Here is a 21,546-nt window from a genome sequence, read left to right as displayed (position 1 = left end):
ACGGTGGCGGAACGTATTACAAATACAACCATTGTTTCCACGGTCATTTTACTCAGACGGACACTTCCTGTCATGACGTATGCAAAGCGCGCAAAGACCATAGCGCTAATCTGTGGCGAGACTGCCCACTTCCTGAGCACCCTGTTATATTAAAAAATGACCGCTAGGGGGAGCCCGCGAGTCAGTCTCTTATTAAAACGAATGGGGCTAAATAGCTAAAAGCTGAAATAAAAATAGTAATGAACTAGTTACGTAGTTATGTATTTAATTGTACACCGTATATTAAAGTAAAGTAAAAGCTATTTTAAGGTTTTCTACAACAAACAGGTTTTAAGCACTAACTTTTTAAGTTTAAAAAGGTTCATAACTGGAGTTTTAAAACTTAAAAATAAATATATGGTTTCTCTTCTAAATCATTTCTTGTTCTGTGTTAAATAAATGCGTATTTCTATAGTCAGGTGCGCCCGAAAAAAGACTTCGTCATAGAGAGCCTTTGCCCTTAGCTTTTCACCTTTTATGGAAGTTTCAATGGAATCCTTTTTCTTCTTACAAATCATTATTGTCCATCGGTAAATTTTTGTATTTTATTTAAAAATCAAGTGATTTTTTGGGTTTTTCATTGTCTGTGAGTCATAATCATCAACAATAAAATAAATAGACACCTAAAATAGATCACTCTATACATCTATGTAATATATGAGTTTCACATTTTGAACTGAATTACTAAAATAAAATAACTTTTTAATGATATTCTAGTATTTTTTTGAGATGCACTAGTAAACATTATATAAACAAACATGTAAGTACTGGGCAAAATCGTCCATATACTGTATGATTCATTGATGTATGAATTATCACAATACACCTACTGCTTACTCTTTAATTCATAAAGACACAAAGAAGTGAGGCAGAAGTAATAAGACACAATTTTCATTCTGTAACAGAAGAAACTTTTTATTTTTGTATGAGAAACTGTTTTAGTAGAAATGTGCAAGAATCTGACAGTGAGTGTCTGGTCTGAAAGTTAGTGAATATTATTGTACAGGGGAACGTTAGTGTCATAACATGCTTATTCTCTAACAATTAAGCTTTAACAGAACATGACGGATTAGCTTTAAGATTAGCGAAGGTAAGACACTGCAGAATAACACTGAATTCAGTCTGACTGCAGAGAACGGCTGCAGTTTACAGGGTTAGTATATTATAGGCACTTGCTGGAGGAGTATCTTGGCTGGCTATGGATCAATACTGTTTTAGTATCCTTTAAACACTGCTGGTTCTGGCTGAGGTGGAATAAACCTAAAATATAGTATTTATTGAAGATTTAAAGGATTTTCACATTATCATATTGAGGGTTATGGCTTTGTGGAGTTATTGAAAATAGTTGTCAACATCCCCCATTTCCACCACCACAGTCTTCAGCTGAGAGTAGTACTCGATGGTCACCGTGCCGTTCTCTCTTCCAAAACCTGGAGAAGGTAAAAAGAATAATTCAGATTTTCACAGCTCAATCAATTTCACAGACTTTATATTATAAAAAAACGAAACAACATTAATCTAATATTAGAGAGCTGTCTATTGTAGACACTACATAACTGTCTATGCACTAGAAAAGGCTGCCAAACATAAAAAAAAAAAAAACATGACCCAGTTTTGTCCCTTTTATCCCAGACACAATTGATTGGCCACGTCTGGTATGTGGATTGTCCTACTTTATCAGTTTTGGACTGTAGATCAGAAGATGATATAACTGAAGTGGATGAAAAGAGATTTTCTTTGCTTAATGGAACGTAACTTACACTTTCAGCTTCATAATTCTTCATATCAGCGCGAAACAAAACAAAAAAGCTTTAGACATCGAACACAAATGAACCATTTTCCATAAATGTAGCTCTGTTTAATGTACTCTGTGTTCATGAAGAAAAACATAAAAAAAAAAAAATCTAACTCTGGCTCACGTACAGAAAATGTGCAGAAACAGATACATTTGAAAGAAAGAAAATGTTCTGTTTTTGCAAATTAACTCTTAGTTTTCCCTTCGAATATTCCCCAACATAATAAGTGTTTCAAATGCTCTACTGATGTGGGCATTGATATATGTGTATCTCTGGACAATGATTTTATCTGTCTTGTAAATAAAAACTAATTTTAGGAATGCCCATTGAGGGTTGCCGGGTGTTTCATAGTGTGGTGTTGTTTATTTTTATTAAAGCATATATATTTTACCATGCCTTGCCGTGACATCCATATATCTGTGTATTTAGTATTACACCTGCTTGAGCCTTTCTATGCCATCATAAGATTTTTCTGTTTTTCTTCCAATTTATCTGGCCAACTGTCCCATTAATTCAGCTGTTAGCCAGCTGTATATCCCCAATCACTAGTGATGCCACAACACAAGGAGGGTAAAGACAAGCACATGCCTTCTCCGACACATGTGAAGCCAATCACCACCTCTTTTTTAAGCTGCTGCTGATGCAGCATTGCAGAGTAGCATCACAGAGCACTCAGAGGAAAGCACAGTGAATGGGTTCTGATCAGTCGGGATTGCTCCAAGACTGCAAGGGAAGCTGAGCTTCCCCTAAAATGTAAAAAAATAAGTGATTAAATATATACTGTTGTGTGTACATGTCACTGATTAAATATGCGCTACACCGCGCTGAACTTAGTTCAGAATCAGCTTCTTATCACTGGTAACGCCGCGACTTTCCTCTCACTCATTCCCGCAGCTTCACAGCGCTGCTTTAAACAGTGCACAGACTTCAATAGCGGAGCAAAGCGCGTGGCGAAACGAGACGAGTCATTGGATAAATGCTGGGCTTTGTCCCGCCCATCGGACGCTCAGCGTCTCTGGGGGTCTATGGAGCAGTGGGCTGGCCTCGGCCGGCCCGGACGCTCAGCTTCTGCATGATGATTGGATGATCTGTTTGAGGCGGAGTCCCTTTTTTATTGACAGCGAAATGAGCGAGTGTTAAAATTGTGATGGGTAATATCAGACAGTTTTAATGTTGTGGACCGGATTTTGGAGAAGCCATTTGATAGTCTTCCTTACGAAGATAAACTTAAGAGTTAAACAGCAGGGCAGATCAAATGCTCAGATTAATTTGGTGTAAAAGGTGGGGAAAAGTAACAGGTCTTTTCAGCTGTTGACTGGAAGTGCTGTAACAAATAAAATGTACTGATGGCCATTCCTCTTGATGAAACTATCTCAGGTTATAAATGAAGAGGGGCAGGTAATAAGTATTGTGTTATTATTAAAAATAATTTAAATAATTTAAATTAATAAAGGGATCATTCAAGGAAATTAAAACTGTCCAAAAAGGAAATAAATTTACCTGCATTTTTTCCTTTACCAACTTTAAAGATTTTGCATAATGTTTTTTTTTTACTGATCATTTTATGTTTATTCATGTGATAGCGTCTTTTTTATGTAATTGTTCAATGTAAAGAATGGGTACCTTTTTGTTGTGTAGTGAAAACTTGAAAATAATGCTATTTGTTTACAAAAAAAAAAATTGTATAAATAAAACTACATATGTTAAGATGTAGGCCGAAATTGAGCTTCCCCTCCTTGAAAGACCAGCATCCGCCACTGGTTCTGATACATCAGCTCACAGACGCCTTGTGCTGATCAACATCACCCTTTGGACTGATGAGGGGAAAAAGCGCCATCTACTGTACCCACCCAGAGAAAGCAAGGCCAATTGTGCTCTCACAGGGCTCCAGCAGCTGATGGCAAGCTGTATGACCAGGATTCGCACTAGTGATCTCCAAATCATAGTGTCAGAGTCTTAGTCTGCTGGACAACCTGGAGCCTGTTTCCTGCTTCTATGCAGCAAACATTATGCTGATACCCTGAACTCAATGTATATATTTTTTTAAAAACCTAATAAAACTGATCATTCAACTATGTTATGGGTTCATGGCCGAAACTGGATAAATTATGTGAATCATTCCTTCAATTCTGTGGTACTCCCATTATACCTGAATGCTTGTAGCCTCCAAATGGGACCTCCACTGGACTGATGTTGTAGTTATTGATGAAGCAGGTTCCTGCCTGAAGATTTTCAGCCACTCTGTGGGCCCGAGCAATATCCCTAGAGACGAGTGAAACATGGTGTTAAAAATGCTACACCTAAAATCTTGACCTATGTCATGCTAAAATCTGATACTAAGTGTTTTACCTGGTGAAGACTCCAGAAGCCAGACCAAAGGTTGTGTTGTTGGCCCTCTCCAAGACCTCCTCCTCTGTGTCAAATGGCAAAACGGACATCACAGGTCCAAAGATCTCCTCCTTCACACAGGTCATATCATCCCTGCAGTTATCTGCATGAGTTACGAAAGAGTATATGACAGAAGTTGAAATTTCATTTACACACACCTAAATCAAGCACACTGCAGTATGGTCTTTAAAAAAAGGGTGTAATAAGATAATATTTTTGATTTGCGAAGAAAGACTAAATGATTTGTGCAATTAATTGTGGAATTAATGGCACAATACATTAAGAAATGTTTTGGAAATCTGCCTCATATTTAGAAATGACTTCAAGTCTTAAAATGGGAATTTGAATGGCTGTTATTATTATTATACTAAAGCTGTTAAGCAATAAATTAAATTATTTTTTACAGATAAAGTCTGTATATCTCAAGTAGGGAAAGCAAAAACTACCAAATAACCAAAGTTATAACATACACTAACATGACAAAGTCATGGGATAGCAGTGTGTAAGTTAATCATGAAGTGTTACATCAGAGGATGGCTTGGGAATGCCCACACCTGTATAAGTTGAGAGGTGTTATCTTGTAAGTGAGGTTGAACACTGGCCAGAGTCCTTAAGTTAAAGTTACGTTATTTATCTAGTGAGTTTGAGCGAGGCCTAATAGTGTGTGGATGGAAATAGGAAAAAAAATGTGTAGTTTTGTGGGCATTTAACAAACCACAAGTTGTATTTGTGTATAATTGTTAGTGCAAACTGACTGGTAACTGGCAGAAATCACATCCACATTCAATGCAGCCTGGTCATTTAGCTTTCTTGATACATGACAAATTAATGAGAAAAAAATATTACTTTGTGTGTATTGGTGTAGCAGCATGTACTTCCCTATGCAGAGATTTGAACCCTAGTTTGCTACAAGCACTACCACATAAAACTGTAAAGCACTTTGCGATAAAATTTTAAAAATACTTTTGTTAAAGTTGAGGTCAAACTAACCCAGCACACAGGGGGACAGGAAGTAGCCTCCTTTAAGCTTGGGGTCACTAGGAACAAATGGTACTCCACCACACAGCACCTTGGCTCCCTAAAGCAAAATGACATTCAGAGCTTATTTTTGTTATTTATTTAATTACTGATTTAGGTAAAAGTAATATATTTACAATACAAAACTTAGGGACAAATGTACAGAATAAGGAGCATATACAGTTATAATGTACAGCAGTACCTGCTCCTGAGCTTGGCTAATAAAGCCCAGCACTTTATCCATCTGTGGTTTGCTGATCAAGGCACCCATCCGTGTTCCCTCCAGCAAAGGATCACCAACTGCAATGGCCTTGGTCCTCTTCACCACCTCCTCCAGGAATGGCTTCATAATGTCCCTCTGCACAAACACTCGTGTCCCATTGCAGCAAACCTGCAGCGAAGAGAATATGGACATTTATAATCTTCAGAATAAGTAACCTCCCTTATTTACACTACAATAGTCTACAATAGTTTTCACTCATGCACAGACTGAGAAATCCCAGTTTACATGTTCTAAGCTAAACCAGATCTTACTTTGATCTAAGAAATTGGGAGTTTTTGTTTTCTTGACTACTAATCAGATAGCTGCAGAAATCCATTTATAGTCAGATTATGAAGTGCATAAAAATGCACTCACTGTGTCCAGTGACTTTTATATTATCGTTTGTTTCATATTTATCTGTTCAACTGCATGAAACTTTTAGACTAAGATTAGGTTTGATTTCTCTTCTCGCCAGCACAGACTACTGGCTAGATAGATTATAAAATGCACTACCAGGGTTAATGTTGCATGACTGCAGCAATTTTTTTAACATTTGATCACATAGATTCCACAGAGATGGTTAGCCCATATATTTAAAAGATCGTTTTAGATGTAGATATTTAAGACAGACAAGTATTACAACGTAACTACAAACCTGCCCCTGTGTTAGGAAGTTAGCCATGAGTGCTCCCCTGATTGCATTCTCCAGATCACAGTCTTTAAAGATGATGAGAGGTGACTTTCCTCCCAGCTCCAGAGTCACCTGCTTCACACCCTTGGCTGACATCTCCATCACCTTTAGGGGAGAACACACAAAATAAATATTCTTACTATCTGTATCCCATGTCCCTTAATGTAACACTGGATTGAAACAACACCAAAATAATTATTTTAATTGTGTGCTGCTGTTTATGATTCACTATAAAACATTTAAAGTTTAAATGTTGCACTCTACAGACATATTTTCCTTTGACTGTATGCATATATACACATGGTTAAAATCATAATATTTAATCTTTTAAATAAATGTGTACTGGTCGACACAACCCAGTATTGTTTGTGGGATTTCACCAGGCCTCAGGATGAGTTATTTTTAAACCAAGGTCACACCACCGCCACCAACCCCCAGGGACCAAAAAACATTTTTCATAGAAACAGTATGCATATCTACATACACAAATACATAAGAGTCTGGATGTTAACAAAGGTGTGGTGAAGCTTCCCCCACAGATCACCAGTGGTTCCTAACCACCACCCACATTCCCCTGCCATAACAGATGAACTATATCAGCCAACAAAGCTTAAGCAGACAGAGACAAGACAGACAGACATTGAACAGACATAAACAAACACGAACATGAGTGGACAGATATAGAACAGACATAGACCAGACATAAACACACTAAAACATGTCCTGAACATATGTAAGGGTTGCCAATGCATTTTGCAACAAAGTGTCAATGTTTATAGATTATAAAATATTTTAGTGTTCCTTAAAAAAAAGCCCCAAATATACACTAGTACAGATGTTTTAGGTATGTACTGATTTAAAAACCTCACTGGTGAGAATTGGCATGTAGAATAGTATGTTTGATGTAGGTTAATGTAAATAAATTGATATGTGCAATTCAGTGTTTTTGAGCATATTTTTTCATTTTGTTCCTATTTGTATCCTATTTTGTCAGGGAAAGCAATTACATTCAAACAAACCACTCACAGTTTTAGAATAAATTTATATTAAATATTGTAGGGCCGGTCATACCGGAAAACTGAAACTATTAATTAGAACATTTTGTCCTCTTCCAAATCAGAAATACGACTGCTTTCAATTTTAAAAGAAAAAAAATATTATGGACCACTGTTTTAAACATGAAAACAATAAATTACATTTTTATATATGTTCATTGGCTATAATTGCTGGTAAAATCTCTTTCAATAAATCATTATATCTCTGCCATAGATTAAACCATTTCCATTTTGGTGATTTACCTTCTTGCCAGTAGGCACACTGCCAGTGAAGGACACTTTAGCCACCATTGGGTGGTGACACAACAGAGTACCAGTGGCGGCTGCTCCCTGCACCACATTAAACAACCCATCTGGCACCCCGGCCTCTTTGTAGATCTCTGCCAAAACGACTGCAGTCACTGGAGCCATGGGAGAAGGCTTAAACACCATGGCATTACCTAAAAGAGAGGCGATATTGTGAAAAAGAGAGAGTTAGTCTTAGTTCCACAGAGAGCAACAAAGGCACCATTACTGTCTCATGCACTCTTGGCAGGCGCACTGTTGTGTTGCATAACTTAGTTGCAGCTGTGGTATGCTGGAGTGGACATAACCCAGTAAAGAGCTATAAATTACACTTCATCGCTCACATACCACAAGCCAGAGCTGGGGCTGACTTCCATGCAGCAATCTGGAAAGGGTAGTTCCAGGCTCCAATTCCTACACACACTCCAAGTGGCTCTCTGCGGGTGTAAGCAAACGAGCCGCCGGGGAGTTGGATGTGCTGCCCTGTAGACAAAACAATTACAAACAGTTATGCATAGTCAGTGTTTTCTGTCAATACAAAAAATAGTGATCAGGATGCACAACCTCAAATCAGAAACAAAAGTTGAACAGTATAAAAATGCAAAAAAAACTGCAGTGTTTTTCACTTACTTTGACTTTTTCCTACTATGTCATTATGTCATTGCATTTGTTCATTTTTACAAGGGATCACTTTAACAAATCTTTCTCAAGAACTACAATATGAAATTACATTCACAGATGCCCTTTAAAAAATTACTGTGCAAAACAGAAGCCTTATGTTAACCATGTCAAGAAGAGGTGGCAGCTTCTCTGGGCTTGAAGGCATTATTTTTGGAAGAAATTGATATTTTGTGCTCTGGATTCTGGGTCTAAAAGTCAGGGTCTGTCATGTCAAAGAGCTGTGTCAGTAAGCCTCTGTGATGCAACATTTGTGCAGAAAATTACATTGAAATCTTAGAGCAACAAGAGCCTTGCAGATGAGTGGGACATCCATGGGTCCTGTCACCAGTAATAAATGTATGGAGAAAAGCAACAAAGCTCCATTGTTCAATAGTTTAGAAAAAGAGCTGGCAGGCAATGACATTATATTAAATAAAACATAACATGGATGAAATAATAATAATAATTTATACAAAGTAACACTAATTGATAGAGTGTCAAGACTTTATGACATTTGATTATGTCTTATTATATTATATGCTTCTAGCAGAAGGTACTGCACTTAACTATTCTACACTGCAAATGATATGGTGTCAAACCTTACTACCTTACTACTTACTGTTGTTTTTACCAATTCTGTGACATCATGTTCCTTCTTACTTTTTTGAAGTTGAACCAAATTATTATTTACAATAGTCAGTGTGCTTTTTACCTATTCATTTGACCTGTTCCAATTTGGTCATAACTATTTAAAAATAGAAATTATTTTTAAAAGCTAAAATATTACTTTTGAATTATAGGATACACCTTATCTGACCATACCTGCCAGAGTAGGAGCAATGCCAGCATAGTACTCAATAGTCTGCCAGGATATGTCAATATCCACTTCAGCTTCCGTGATGCTCTTGCCATTGTTGATGACTTCCAGCCTGGCTATTTCATTTTTTCGTTCCTGTTCATGATGATATCAGGCAACATTTAAAATACATTCTGACATACTAAATGATACTGAGCAAACCGCTGATAACTATATAAACAAGCTTAAGTAATAATTATGTATAAGGCACAGTTTGAGCACTGTTTTGGTAATATGTTTTATGAGACAAAAAGAGAATATACCTCTGTAATAGACAATGACTTTTGTTTTAAAACATAATTAAACCATGAGTCATCTATCCTGCCTGCAGACTGTTAAGCATGAAGATATTTCAGTGATAGGAACATTACATCATATGCTTTGCAGTCCCTGATGTTTTAGTCTTTTGTTAGATCAAAATTACACAACCGCAGCTGTGTTTTTAGACATTTGTACTGCAAAAAATATGCACAAACTTTGTCTTATTTCAAAGTGAGTCTATTTTTAACATGCAATTAGCAATATTTCTCAAATACAATTATGTCAATGAAATTAAACACTTTTAAGTCTTTTAACTAATAAAATGACAGAAAACTAGTGAAAGTATAAGTATATTAACTAAGTATGCTGATTATGACATGCATGTGAGCACCCTCACTGTAGGCCTTCATAAATCTGATTATTGTTTTGTCAAGAAATTGAGAATACGATATGTATCATAATACAGGGGTTATGATTCAGTTTATCACATTAGGCAATGAACTGCGATTGCTTAAATCAAGTTGTTTTCAATTGCTAGGATTAGTGGTGGGCAATTTAGCCCTAATATATTATTACAATATTTCAGGGGGGAAATTGTGAGCAATATGACAATATGATTTTTTAAAATTAATTTCAAAAATATACTACTGCAACAAAATTGACATTAAAGTGTTATATACTGTAAATAGAAAAGTTTCATATATTCATCAGAAAAAAAGAAAAAATATAAACATTTGCCTAGCTAGGATACACCTTTTTGCTATGTCATCTGTTTGAAAAAATCTAATATATTGTCACATCACAATAACACATATGTAGAGGTGAGTGAAAATGTAGGTACATACTCTTAGTAAAAGAGAACACAAAAACAGAATCATGTTTATATATAATTGCACTGTTTAAATACACAGCATTTAATAGATAAACTCTACTATACAGATTGTATATTACTATTTGTATATAAGCACTGGATTGGATGAATACAAATCTATGTGATAAGATAAGTGGAGAGAAAGTCTAGTGGGTGCAGTGTGACTGTATTAATATGAATGTCTTTACCCTGATAATACGAGCAGCCTCCAGCATGATCCGAGCTCTCTCCATACCAGACAATTTACTCCATTTCAGGTAGGCAGAGTGGGCACTCTTTATTGCCTGGTCTACTTCTTCCTCCCCACAGGGAATCATGTCACACAGCACACGACCTGCGAAGAGCAAAGGGTTATTCACAATCACAATGAAACCTCCAATTCCAAAAGAGGAGGGACTTCGCTGTGTAAAATGTACTTAAATGAAGAACAGAACACAATGATGTGCAAATCTCATAAACTCCTTTACAACTTAATGAAGAGGAGTTCTACAGGAGTTATGACATTGTAAAAAGACTCACTTTCCACATCTGATATGTGTTCTATGTTCTACTGTGAATAAAATATGGGTTTATGAGATTTGCAAATCATTGCATTCTATTTTAATATATATTTATGTACACTTTACACAGGAGGACTTGGGGTTGTACTACACATTTGAGAGGACCAACTTGCTCAACAAAAAAAAGCAGTGTATAGTTCATTTATGTTACACGACACCATGACCTGCCGGAGATCAGTTAAACAGTAACAGTCGGGTTTGAACAGGACTCTACACCTGGGGCAGTAAACTTGATAGAAATCAGTTTTACCAGTTGCAGGTTCGTAGACTGGCTCAGCATTCTTTGTATCTTTGGACTGGACTCTTGCTCCACCCCAAAAATTCAGTGGCTCTTTCACTACAAGAGTTCCAGTAGTGACATTGCGAAACTCAGGCAGTGAGAGGAGAGGTTGCTGAGCCATCATGAACTGAAACATTCACAGAGAGAAAAAAATATAATTAATTAAACATACAGACAATTGATTATTCTTTATTACATGTTTAAAAGTTGAAAGGCAAGAACTGTTAAGAGTATCTCTACTCTACTTAACTTAATTAATATGTTTTGATTAATAATCATGTGTGTTTAATGTCCATGATGTGGAAGTTAGTTAATATTACATAATGCAAATGTAACTATTAGACGTGTAATTTTCGAGTTTCTATAGGTTTTAGAAGTTTGCAAAATTATTAAATGGAAACGATACTGCATATTGTCCCACCCCAGAAATGAACCATATATATTATTAATAAGTGCCTGGATGTTTTTGTGGTGTTGTGAGTGTGTTAAAAATAGTCCATTCTTGTTCACAGTGAAGTCAAGGGCTTTAAATGGGAATGTGCGCATATGCATGGTTTTACGGTAAATGTTTGTGCCAAGTGAAAAAATGCCCCCAAGGCACAGGCACACGTTTTGAAAAGATTTGCAAAGTCATGCATTTTACCACATTCATACAAATATGTAATTTGATTAGAACTATTTAATTTCTCATGTATTAGTAAACTGTAATTATAGGTAAGAGAGAGTAAAATGTAATGCAAATAAATGACAGTTACATTAAGAATATGTGGTCCTGGTGATATGGCAAGTCAAAATGGCTTATATGTGATCAAAATAACAATGAACATTTCATGGCTGATCTCTGAAATGAGTTTCTATTTTTATCTGACTTTTTTCATACTTATCCCAAAATACAATATTTTGCACCCTGTACTTCCCACACAACTCATTCTGTACCTGGACTTTATTCATAAATAAATTAATTTGTCACATACTTGACTATCTCTGCACTTCCACATACACACTCAGATATCAGCACATGTAAATAGCATTGTATACTTACTTTACACCTAAATGTAAAGCACCACCACTTGGAGACCAGTATTTCCACCCGTATTATTGCATGATAATGAAAAATACATTGAGACATGTATATATAATATGGTGCCTTTGCACAAGACTGCAAACGTTGACAGTGTACACAAATGTACATGCACTACACACTTCAAAAATAAGGCTGCTCTTAACTGTTGCTGATAACAGTAGCTAAATAATACAATCAAACAGTCAATCAAACAGCTTGGCAATATATCTAGTAAAATTACACTGTTCTACAAGTATTAAAGCTAATGCATGGGTAACTTCAGCATTATTATAGGCCACTCACTGTGCAGAACAGTGCTACAGCTAAAAACAAAGGGGCGGAACACTATTAGCTACTATATCCCGGTATTTATGCGCTGCAAATTCATTTGTTAGGCTAAATCTGCTTATAAATTTTATTTATATCTTGTTATGTCTAGATTACCTCTAAGTTGAGGACTTTGCAGGTTGCTGGTGATCCTTCTGGAGCCCTGGAGCTTCTACCACCACTTCGAGCAGAGAGCGGAGCAGACCTCTCTTTAAGTGGACCGTCTGTTTAAGTGGAGTGGAGCTTGCGTAATGTGGGCGTGGTAAAGCGTCTGCAATTGGCTTGAGTCAGCAGGGGGCGGGGCTTCATTCCAAAGCGCAGCTTGCTATTGGTTGAAACAGGAAACAGGAAATTTATACCAGCGATACAAGCGCTTACTCTGTTCCTACTGCTAGAAACTCTTAAATACAGAGATCAGCTATAGAACACTTACTATATTACTAATGTTATCAGACCTTCATACCTATTAATACATTCTGACTAGTCATATTACCAGAACTACTAGTGTGTAATATTGACTAGTCATGTTACCACTGATGTACATGAAATACATAACTCCCTCATTATCTATAAGTTTTTACTAGTAAAAGCCCAGCTTCAGATATCTACAATAACTACAATAATAACTGCAAATACAAATATTTCCAACAAAATTATAATTTGTTAAAAGTTCAGTTCCACAAATCCGTAATTAACTCCCTATTAGTACAAACGTTAATTCAAAATATCACTAATAAAGTTTGGCCTAGCTAAACTGCTTGATTTTTTGCACCACGAGTGGCATAAAGTTATCCAAAAGCAGTGTGTAAGACTGGTGGTGGACAACATGCCAAGATGCATGAAAGCTGTGATTAAAACCATGCTTATTCCACCAAATATAGATTTCTCAACTTTTAAAACTATGAATATGAACTTGTTTTCTTTGCATTGTTTGAGGTTTGAAAGCTCTGCATCTTTTTTGTTATACCAGCCATTTCTCATTTTCATCAAATAAATGACTGATATTTTTGTTTGAAATTTGGGAGAACTGATGTCTATAGTTTATAGAATAAAACAAAAATGTTAGTTTTATTTAAAGATATACCTACAAATAGCAAAATTAGAAAAAAACTGATTCAGAAAATAAAGTGGTCTCTTAATTTTTTCCACAGCTGAGAATATGTGGTCCTGGTAATACGGTAATCTGAGTTATGACTTGTACCACTGGTGGCTAAAGATTTGATTTAATTGTCCTACAATATTACACAAGCCACACAGTCAGCATGATGTAATGTTACAAGGCCTTTTTAGACATCAGAACTATGCATTGCAGAATGAAAGATTTTCTTGAGAAACTTCTCATTTTTTAAACAATCATGTGGAAAGACACATCATGTGGTCGTGGAAAAGGTGTTTATCTGTTTCTGAATTAGTGTCAAATTATAGGCATGCATCAAGCAGAGAAAACATCTTAGGAGTTAGGAGTTTTCTCTTAGGAGAGAAAAATCTTGAATGATTGTGATCTGAGATCACTCAGACATCTTTCGAAATCAAATTGCAAATCTTTATTCTTTAGGTTGTGAAACAGTTGCTCAGGGAGCATGGGACATAATTTTCACACATGGACTGTCCAGACCTGAACCCCATTGGGAATCCTTGGGATGTGCTGAAGAAGATTTTGCACAATGGTCCAAATTTTCCATCATCAGTATAAATAAGTGGGGAAAAATAATGCAATTGGACAGAAATAACTGTTGTGACACTGCAGAAACATGTGGAAACAATACCAAGGCGAATGCATGCCATAATCAAAGTTAAAGATGGACCAACAAAATATATTTATAGTGAGAAAAAGATTTACAATTGATGCAAAACAAAGGAAGAAAGGCAAGAATGAATGCAGCCATTTTACTATTAAGACAAAGCCTTGGGCTCCTGATTTGCACAGCCTGCTAATTTTCTTACACTGTCAGCATTATTGTATGCAACCTGTGATCATTATGGTTTCATAACCAGTTTGATGATCAGAGGTCATTCATCACGTGACCAGGCAAACCCCTTTTATAAGAATATGCAATTGTCTTGTAAGTAGGACAACAATATAAGCACAGCCTTCTTGCACGTTTTATCAATCTGGCATGTGCAGTATTCTTTCCCAAGCAGTTTGTCTTTTTTACTGCCAAAAGATGTTTATTTGAGCAACAAATGTGCATGTGAAACTGATCTACACCACCAAAAACACTGTAGCTCATAAAAATATTAATATTACCAATATGATCAATGAAATTTTTCATATACATTTTTCAAAAATCACAGCACTGAACCAAAAAGAAAAGTACAATTTAACCTTTTATTGTACTGCATCACAAATCTATATAAATAAATTTAATTGCCATAAAAGGTCCTGAACAGAAATTATATTATTATTTCATATAAGGTTATGAAAATAGAAAAGGGGCTGCTGGACTAAAAGTACACTCTAGCATGTAGCTTAATTTTGTCTGTATATATAAACCATCGAAATCTACACTTATATTAAGTAAAGCTGCATGATAACCCACAGTAATACAGATGTTTACAACTACATACTAAAGGTAAAATAAAGACAGTTGCATATTTTACAATGAACTGATGAATTAAAAATGCTTTTCTTTTCCAACAACAGATCTATGTAATGTTCTTTCTGCTAAGCATACAGTTTGAAACAGTTCAAATGCAAACCAGCAACATTTGCAAGAATGCATCTTTTAAAAAGCCCACGAGATGCCCACTTATTTAAACTATGAAATAAAAAAAAGTTCTAATAATGAGCAAAAGATGATTCCACTAATTTATTTGTACATACCCTTGTCACACAATTACAACCACATATGTTAATGAAATTTATGTAACTGCAATAAATACAACAGATTCAATGCATTGTTCCCAAAAATGGATAACAGAGTCAGTCCCTTGTTATTAAAAAGAGCCAGCTACCAATAGGGACACTAAGTCCTGTTTAGTGGTTCTAACACTGTCTTCAAACTGTATGCACAGACGAAGATGGCATAAATACATTCAAACGATTTTAATACAAGAATTTAATTTAAGAGTCTTCTAACAATTTTAGATGCTGTTATTTTAAGCTAGAATAAAATCAGTCAAACCAAATCACACAGAATATACACACGATGAGGTCGCTAGAGGCAGTAGAAGCTTCTGCCTTTAAATACTGTTCTCTCATGTTCAGGGAGTGCTGGTTGCACAGTGTGCATTAGAGGGAGCCATTTCCTCCAGCCAACAGAAGAGAGTACCGGTATGTTCATTGTCCAGAGATTATGAGAACTTCGCAGCTTGTGGAGGGGGTCCCAAAAAGCCTCCAGCCTGTTTGGTGGCAGCTCGAGATGGAGCCAGACCAAGCATCTTCTGAATATTCTGAAGAACAGGAAATTACAATTAAACTACAAACATCAGGAACACCAATGTGCAGTAAACAAACAATCCTGTTGCTATTCAATTCCCGTTCAATAATGGAAAACTATTTTTCCTTTTCAACCAATGATAGGGGTTTTGAATTACCTGTCTGATGGACATGGTGCACAGGATGTAAAGGAAGATGAAAGAACAGTCAGTGTAATCTTCACCCAGAAGGTTACGGTGAGAAAGGCCTTGGATGTAGGACAAAGGGACGAATGGCAGCTTCGCTACAACACGCCCATCAAAGCTAAAATGTATAAAGAGGCAAGTGGTTACGCACATAGATACTCAGCAAACCCATTTATTAAAGAAGACAATAAAAATCTTAAAATTAATGTGTTTATAATATTGTCTATTAACTAGTAGAAGTGTGAAACTCATTCATTTATTTGCCAATTTTAAATAAAGTATTGTTTTTCCTCTTTCATAATTGTACCACTGATTAATTTTACTATCACTGGTACCGAATAATAGTAATTAATTTAATGTCATGTTGTAAAGAGTTATATCTTGTGCTTTGCGATCTGTGATTTGTACACCACTTACATTGAATTGAACATGCCCATCAATGCAGTAAAACAGAAGCCAATGGCAAACATTGACTTCATTCGCACCTGTAACAGAAATCATTTGAGTTTACATTAAAAACACTATGCAAAAGGTGTATTTTGCTGCTGTTAAGACAAAGAAAGGATATGGGCTACTTGCAAAATTAAGATTTTACCATTGATAGATCTCTGTTATTGTTCTTGAGCTTCTCCTCCTGTCGCTCTGTTTGACAACAATCAAAAAAAGACAGGTTTAACATAACCACTGTCTACAAAATATTTAACCACATCACTACAGAAAATGTCCAACATTTGAAAGCAAATGATTTTCTACACACCAATCTTTTTCTTTTGCTGACGCCCAGCAGATTCTGTGATTGTCTCCTTCTTCTTCTCCACTTCAAAAAAAACAAACAGAAAAAACACAAAAAGAATGAAACATAATTAACCAGATGAGCGAAATAAGCACAGAGGTTTTTTAAACCTCAATTGAAACTGCAACAACCACAATATGTACAAGAATGGCCAAAGCGGTACGCATCTCTTATACAGAAGGCTGTTTCGGTTACAGTAGTATTTAGAGTTTAATTAGTTTTAGTCAGTACTGGGTTGGGCTTCACCAATTTTTCTTAAAGTTCCCTACGTTTGTGTGTAAATTCATCTACTAAATCTTTAGTTTACACTAGTTAGTTTCAAACTATCCTTTTACTAAATCTGGTTGCACCACAAGTCTGCATGTCTTGTCTTAACTAGTAACAGCTCACACACAGACATACAACTGTCGCTTTCACATGCTGAAAACAAATGTAAAACATAAATAGAAAGAGAGAGAAATATAGACAGAAAGAGAGAGAGGGAAAAAGCGAGAGAGAGGATGTGTTTGAGTCGTCTTTTGTTACCAGAAATTTAAAAAAACTTATCTATAGGATGTAGACTGTCTCCCAACCTTTGACAACAAAAATAATTGGTTTCATTGGTTTAGTTCAACTTGCGCCTGTTCAGGGGTAGGTAGCTACTTGCTCCTACATACATACTAGTCTGTGTGGTGTAACCTGTTTAGATTTAGTAATACTTAAATCTGAATTTAGGAGTAAAGACTTGCACACAGCTGGTGAAACTGGCCCCTAATGTTCTATTGTGTGAACTGTGCTTAACCAGAGCTTATCCCTAAATACATGCTTACCGTAAATACACACCATGCAATACATTAAAATCTACTACTGTCATGTTGATTCACTGCACTATTCATATTAAATGGTAATTCTGCTCCTTTTGTTATTGTTATGGATCAGAAACAGTCAAAACAACCATAATTGTTAAGTACAGAACCTTCTCACATTTATGTAACACTATCAGATCATAATGGCTATAGCAACATTACCCATCAGGTTAACCAGAATCTTTTTAGTTTGTCATATTGGTTAAATTAGGGTCTTTTCAATGGAAAACTCTCTATTCAAAATGATGTGTAGTACAAGAATATGCTTAATGCCTGTCAGGGAAACTGCTCTATATTTGCTCATATTTTTAAACATAATTGTTAAATAAATAATTTCTTTGGTTCACACAGTTGTTCACTTAATGTCAATTGTTGCTAAACAGGTCATTAACAGTTACAGCAAGCTAAACGTTAGGAGTAGGAACTTGTCGTTTTGTGAGCAAGAAGATGATTAGAATATGGGCAAATGAATGAATACCCAGTTGCAGAATTTTGTTATCTTTACATATTATGTTACTTGTTTAATCTACCTTTATATCTTGTAGTGCAACAACTGCCCCTTTGTAAATCACACAAGCTACAAAACTACATATAAAACTAGCTATTAGAGACACTTCGTAAAATGTTTTTTGTATATATTTTACTAAAATACTTAATATATGTAGGTTGATGTGTTAACTATTATTGTTCTCAAATGTCCTTGCGATTACAGTGAGCTGAAGCTAGCCAGTCAAACCTGTAAAGCTACATATTACAGACACAGCAATTTATACTTACATTTTTTGCTTTGTTTTTCTACTTCAGCCTTGAGTCTCTTGTACTTCTCTGTCCGGTACACCAACACCCATGTTATACCTAAACATTTCAATAAGTTAGAAAAAAGACATTAAATTCGATAAGAAGCCAGAAGCCATAATCAGCCTAATGTAGCTAAGGTTAGCTAACACACTAGCTAACACACTACAGGTATTCGCTGGCTGGCTATCTAGTAAAAAGTAGCACTCCCAAAGTATACTCACCTTCAGCCAGTAACGCTGTGCATACAGAAATAAAGACGATAAGTATCGTGTCTGCGAACATAGTACTCATGGTGAATTAGTTTATGTGTAAATGTGAGTGATTAAAGATTCAGCTAGCTGTCCACTCCGGTCTATGAGCAGCGTCAGCACTAAGAGACGTCATAAACATGCGCCGATTCCTTCACTCTTGTGTCGCTTCAGTGCCCCTAGTGGACGTTGTGAGACGTGACCAATATCCCCAGTGTGTTGACCAATAAATAGCTTTATGCTCCTTTATGCTCTATTTTAGGCCATTTAGGTGCACATTTGCAAGTATTATGGCCATACACCATATGAATTCATGTATGCACAAAGGTGCCAAAAGTATTCACATTCATATTTTTCTATATGCCATAATGATAAATGTCAATGTTGAAAATTTTGGAATGCACTGTTGCTTTTTCTTTCAGCTACATATATGCCCATTGAAAATTAATGCATTTTAGTACAATGCAAATTGGAACTTGGCCTTTAATTTGGATTTGGATTTTTTGGAATATTTTGGCTCACTTCAAATATTTCTGCAACTTGGTTTTGGCCTTTAACACCAGGTTGAAGTTGCCTGACTACTGTGGCAGGGCCCAGGCTCACAGGTGCTGCTAATCAGGTGCCAATCAGGACCTGGGGGTACCAGAAGCTTAAAACAAATAACAGCAAATGTATTCCACCAATGTATTTTCCTTACAAATGTGGCACAATTAAAAATGATTATTGTCCAAAAGCATTGTTACTACAAAGAAATGATTTACCAAACGCAAATTTACTTACTTTTTGTGCTATGTTTAGCTATAGGCCCACATGTGTAGACCCACAAGACCACCATTTGTTTTGTAAACATAGGAATTTAACTGTCATGTTTAACTCCTCTGTGTAGTGAACAGTTGTGGACACACCCCTTAACTAGAAAAAAAGTGCAAACCCCAAGTTAAAATACTGAAATGTAGCTTGTAGAGTTAGAGTAAAATACCGCACAAAAAATAAAAATACAAACAAACAACTACTTCAGTACAATAATGAATAATATGTACTTAATTACTATTCACCACTGTTAGTGAACACAAGAGGGCAGTTTCCCAGACAAAGAATTTTAAATCTAGTCATATACTGTATTTTCCCTTTAACAAAAAGCTAAGTAGTTCAAGACTAGGATTAATTGCTTAAATGATTGCTATGATTAAAAGCCCCATGCACACACTATAGTGTGTAAAAATAAGATCTCTAGACACTGAATGCATTTGCCCTGGTGCAGTGGGTAGCCCTAGCTGTGGTGCCCAGGGAGCATTTGGGGGTTAGGTGCCCTGTCAGTTTAGTACAGTATATCAAACAAGCGACCTTGTTGTTACTAGGCTGATTATCCAACCTTCAGGCAATAGATTCACAGTGAAAATGTGTTGTCTTTTTGTACACCTTGCCAGACAGCCTCCAGTGGTCATAAATATGTCAAGAACAGATCACTGATGAAGCAAAAGGTTCTATTACATTTTCACATAAAAAGGATAAGAAAGATGAATGCAAATAGAATTACTGACTGCTCCCCATAATCTTATCTTGTTTATGTAACACATACACTGGGTTTCTGTGTTGTGAGCTTAAACAAACACTTTGCAAGTGATTTTAGCAACATAATTTGCAAGTGATTTTCCTAGACATCAAAATTTACAGTCGATCTGAATTTCAAAGGAAAAAAAAACTGTAAAAGTGCCTTTTTATTGATCCTGAATGTGTTTGTTAAGAGCTTTATTTACAAACTAAACGTTATATAACAAATGGACTAGATTCTGGGCAGGGATTAGCCTTGTCTTGGAGCAGATCTATGATGAGATGGCTATATATTTAACTTTAATTTTATCTGTGCCAGGAAAACTGAACAAGATAGTGTTCATTTGAAAAAATATCATGTCACAAACACACACTGTTGTTATGCTGTCACACAACAACATTGAATCCCCACTGCTTTTGTTTTTACTTTTTGACATTCTACACTGACATGGCAAAAATCATGCTATATCAGCAGCTGTCAACTAATCATATAAAGAGTTACTTCAGAGGACATCTTGGGAATGGTCACACCTGTACTAGTTGTGAAGTGTTATCTTGTGAGTGAATGGATCAGTGTGCTTGATGAAGTGAATAGCAGGAGACTAGGCAAGGCCTGATTGTTGGTGTGTAACAAGAATTGATCTGCTTTTCCGTATTATCATGTTATGTAAAATTCTTAATGAAGTTAGTCTAGTGAAGTTTATGACTAACCTTAATCTGTGTAAGACACAGCAAAATCGCTTACTTTATTACTACTCTGTGTCTTCTTTCTCTCTCTCACTCAACACATTCATTCACCCACACACATAGGTACTTTTTTATCCTTTTGGGATGTCATTTTTCTCCTCTATATCTGATAAATACAGCTCTGGATAAGTGAGATTACCTTTGACACTAAAGGAGGTTATGGTGTGCACTGCAAGACCAATGGTAAATAGTTTAATTTAATGTTTAAAAAATAAATAATATTATATCGAACTGATTTGTATCCATTGTGCTGCCCAAAAATCAACATCTCTCCTCTTAAATAATAATGTATGCACACACAGACGTATGTATGCTTTATTGCTGTCCAGTGCACTTCCAACTGCTGCTGATGTAGCATCACTGGGTAGTTAGGGCGCTCAGAGGAAAGCGCAGAAACTCAACTATTGTTATATTGGCTAGCAGATGTCTGTGCTGACTAGCATTACATTAGGAGTGATGTGGGGAGAGAGCACCATCTACCCACCTAGAGAGAGCAAAGCTTCACATTCTAATGTAAAGCAGCATGATCCAGGATCCATACCATTCACACTCAATCTGCTGTATAACATGGAGGACCACGTTGATACCC

General features: G+C 36.0%; 2 protein-coding genes across 2 annotated transcripts; both read right to left on the bottom strand.

The window, feature by feature from the left end:
• Positions 1-927: 927 nt before the first annotated feature.
• Positions 928-12,648, bottom strand: aldh9a1a.1 (aldehyde dehydrogenase 9 family, member A1a, tandem duplicate 1). The gene is made up of 12 exons (XM_049485560.1): positions 12,529-12,648; positions 10,992-11,148; positions 10,370-10,515; positions 9,016-9,145; positions 7,882-8,016; positions 7,492-7,688; positions 6,158-6,298; positions 5,443-5,631; positions 5,214-5,301; positions 4,185-4,326; positions 3,985-4,097; positions 928-1,469 (listed from the first exon to the last, which is right to left on the bottom strand). Exons 2-12 carry the CDS (start codon positions 11,143-11,145, stop codon positions 1,372-1,374), a joined length of 1,533 nt encoding a protein of 510 aa, XP_049341517.1. The 5' UTR covers positions 11,146-11,148; positions 12,529-12,648; the 3' UTR covers positions 928-1,371.
• Positions 12,649-14,721: 2,073 nt separating this feature from the next.
• On the bottom strand, positions 14,722-18,802 carry tmco1 (transmembrane and coiled-coil domains 1). The gene is made up of 7 exons (XM_049485559.1): positions 18,633-18,802; positions 18,391-18,468; positions 16,733-16,792; positions 16,571-16,617; positions 16,393-16,460; positions 15,949-16,093; positions 14,722-15,804 (listed from the first exon to the last, which is right to left on the bottom strand). Exons 1-7 carry the CDS (start codon positions 18,700-18,702, stop codon positions 15,706-15,708), a joined length of 567 nt encoding a protein of 188 aa, XP_049341516.1. The 5' UTR covers positions 18,703-18,802; the 3' UTR covers positions 14,722-15,705.
• Positions 18,803-21,546: the final 2,744 nt, after the last annotated feature.

This window comes from Astyanax mexicanus, chromosome 12, assembly GCF_023375975.1.
Source record: "Astyanax mexicanus isolate ESR-SI-001 chromosome 12, AstMex3_surface, whole genome shotgun sequence".
In the NCBI taxonomy this organism is placed as follows: domain Eukaryota; kingdom Metazoa; phylum Chordata; class Actinopteri; order Characiformes; family Acestrorhamphidae; genus Astyanax; species Astyanax mexicanus.
Note: the sequence above shows the minus strand (reverse complement) of the source record. Positions and strands in the feature narration are given on the sequence as shown.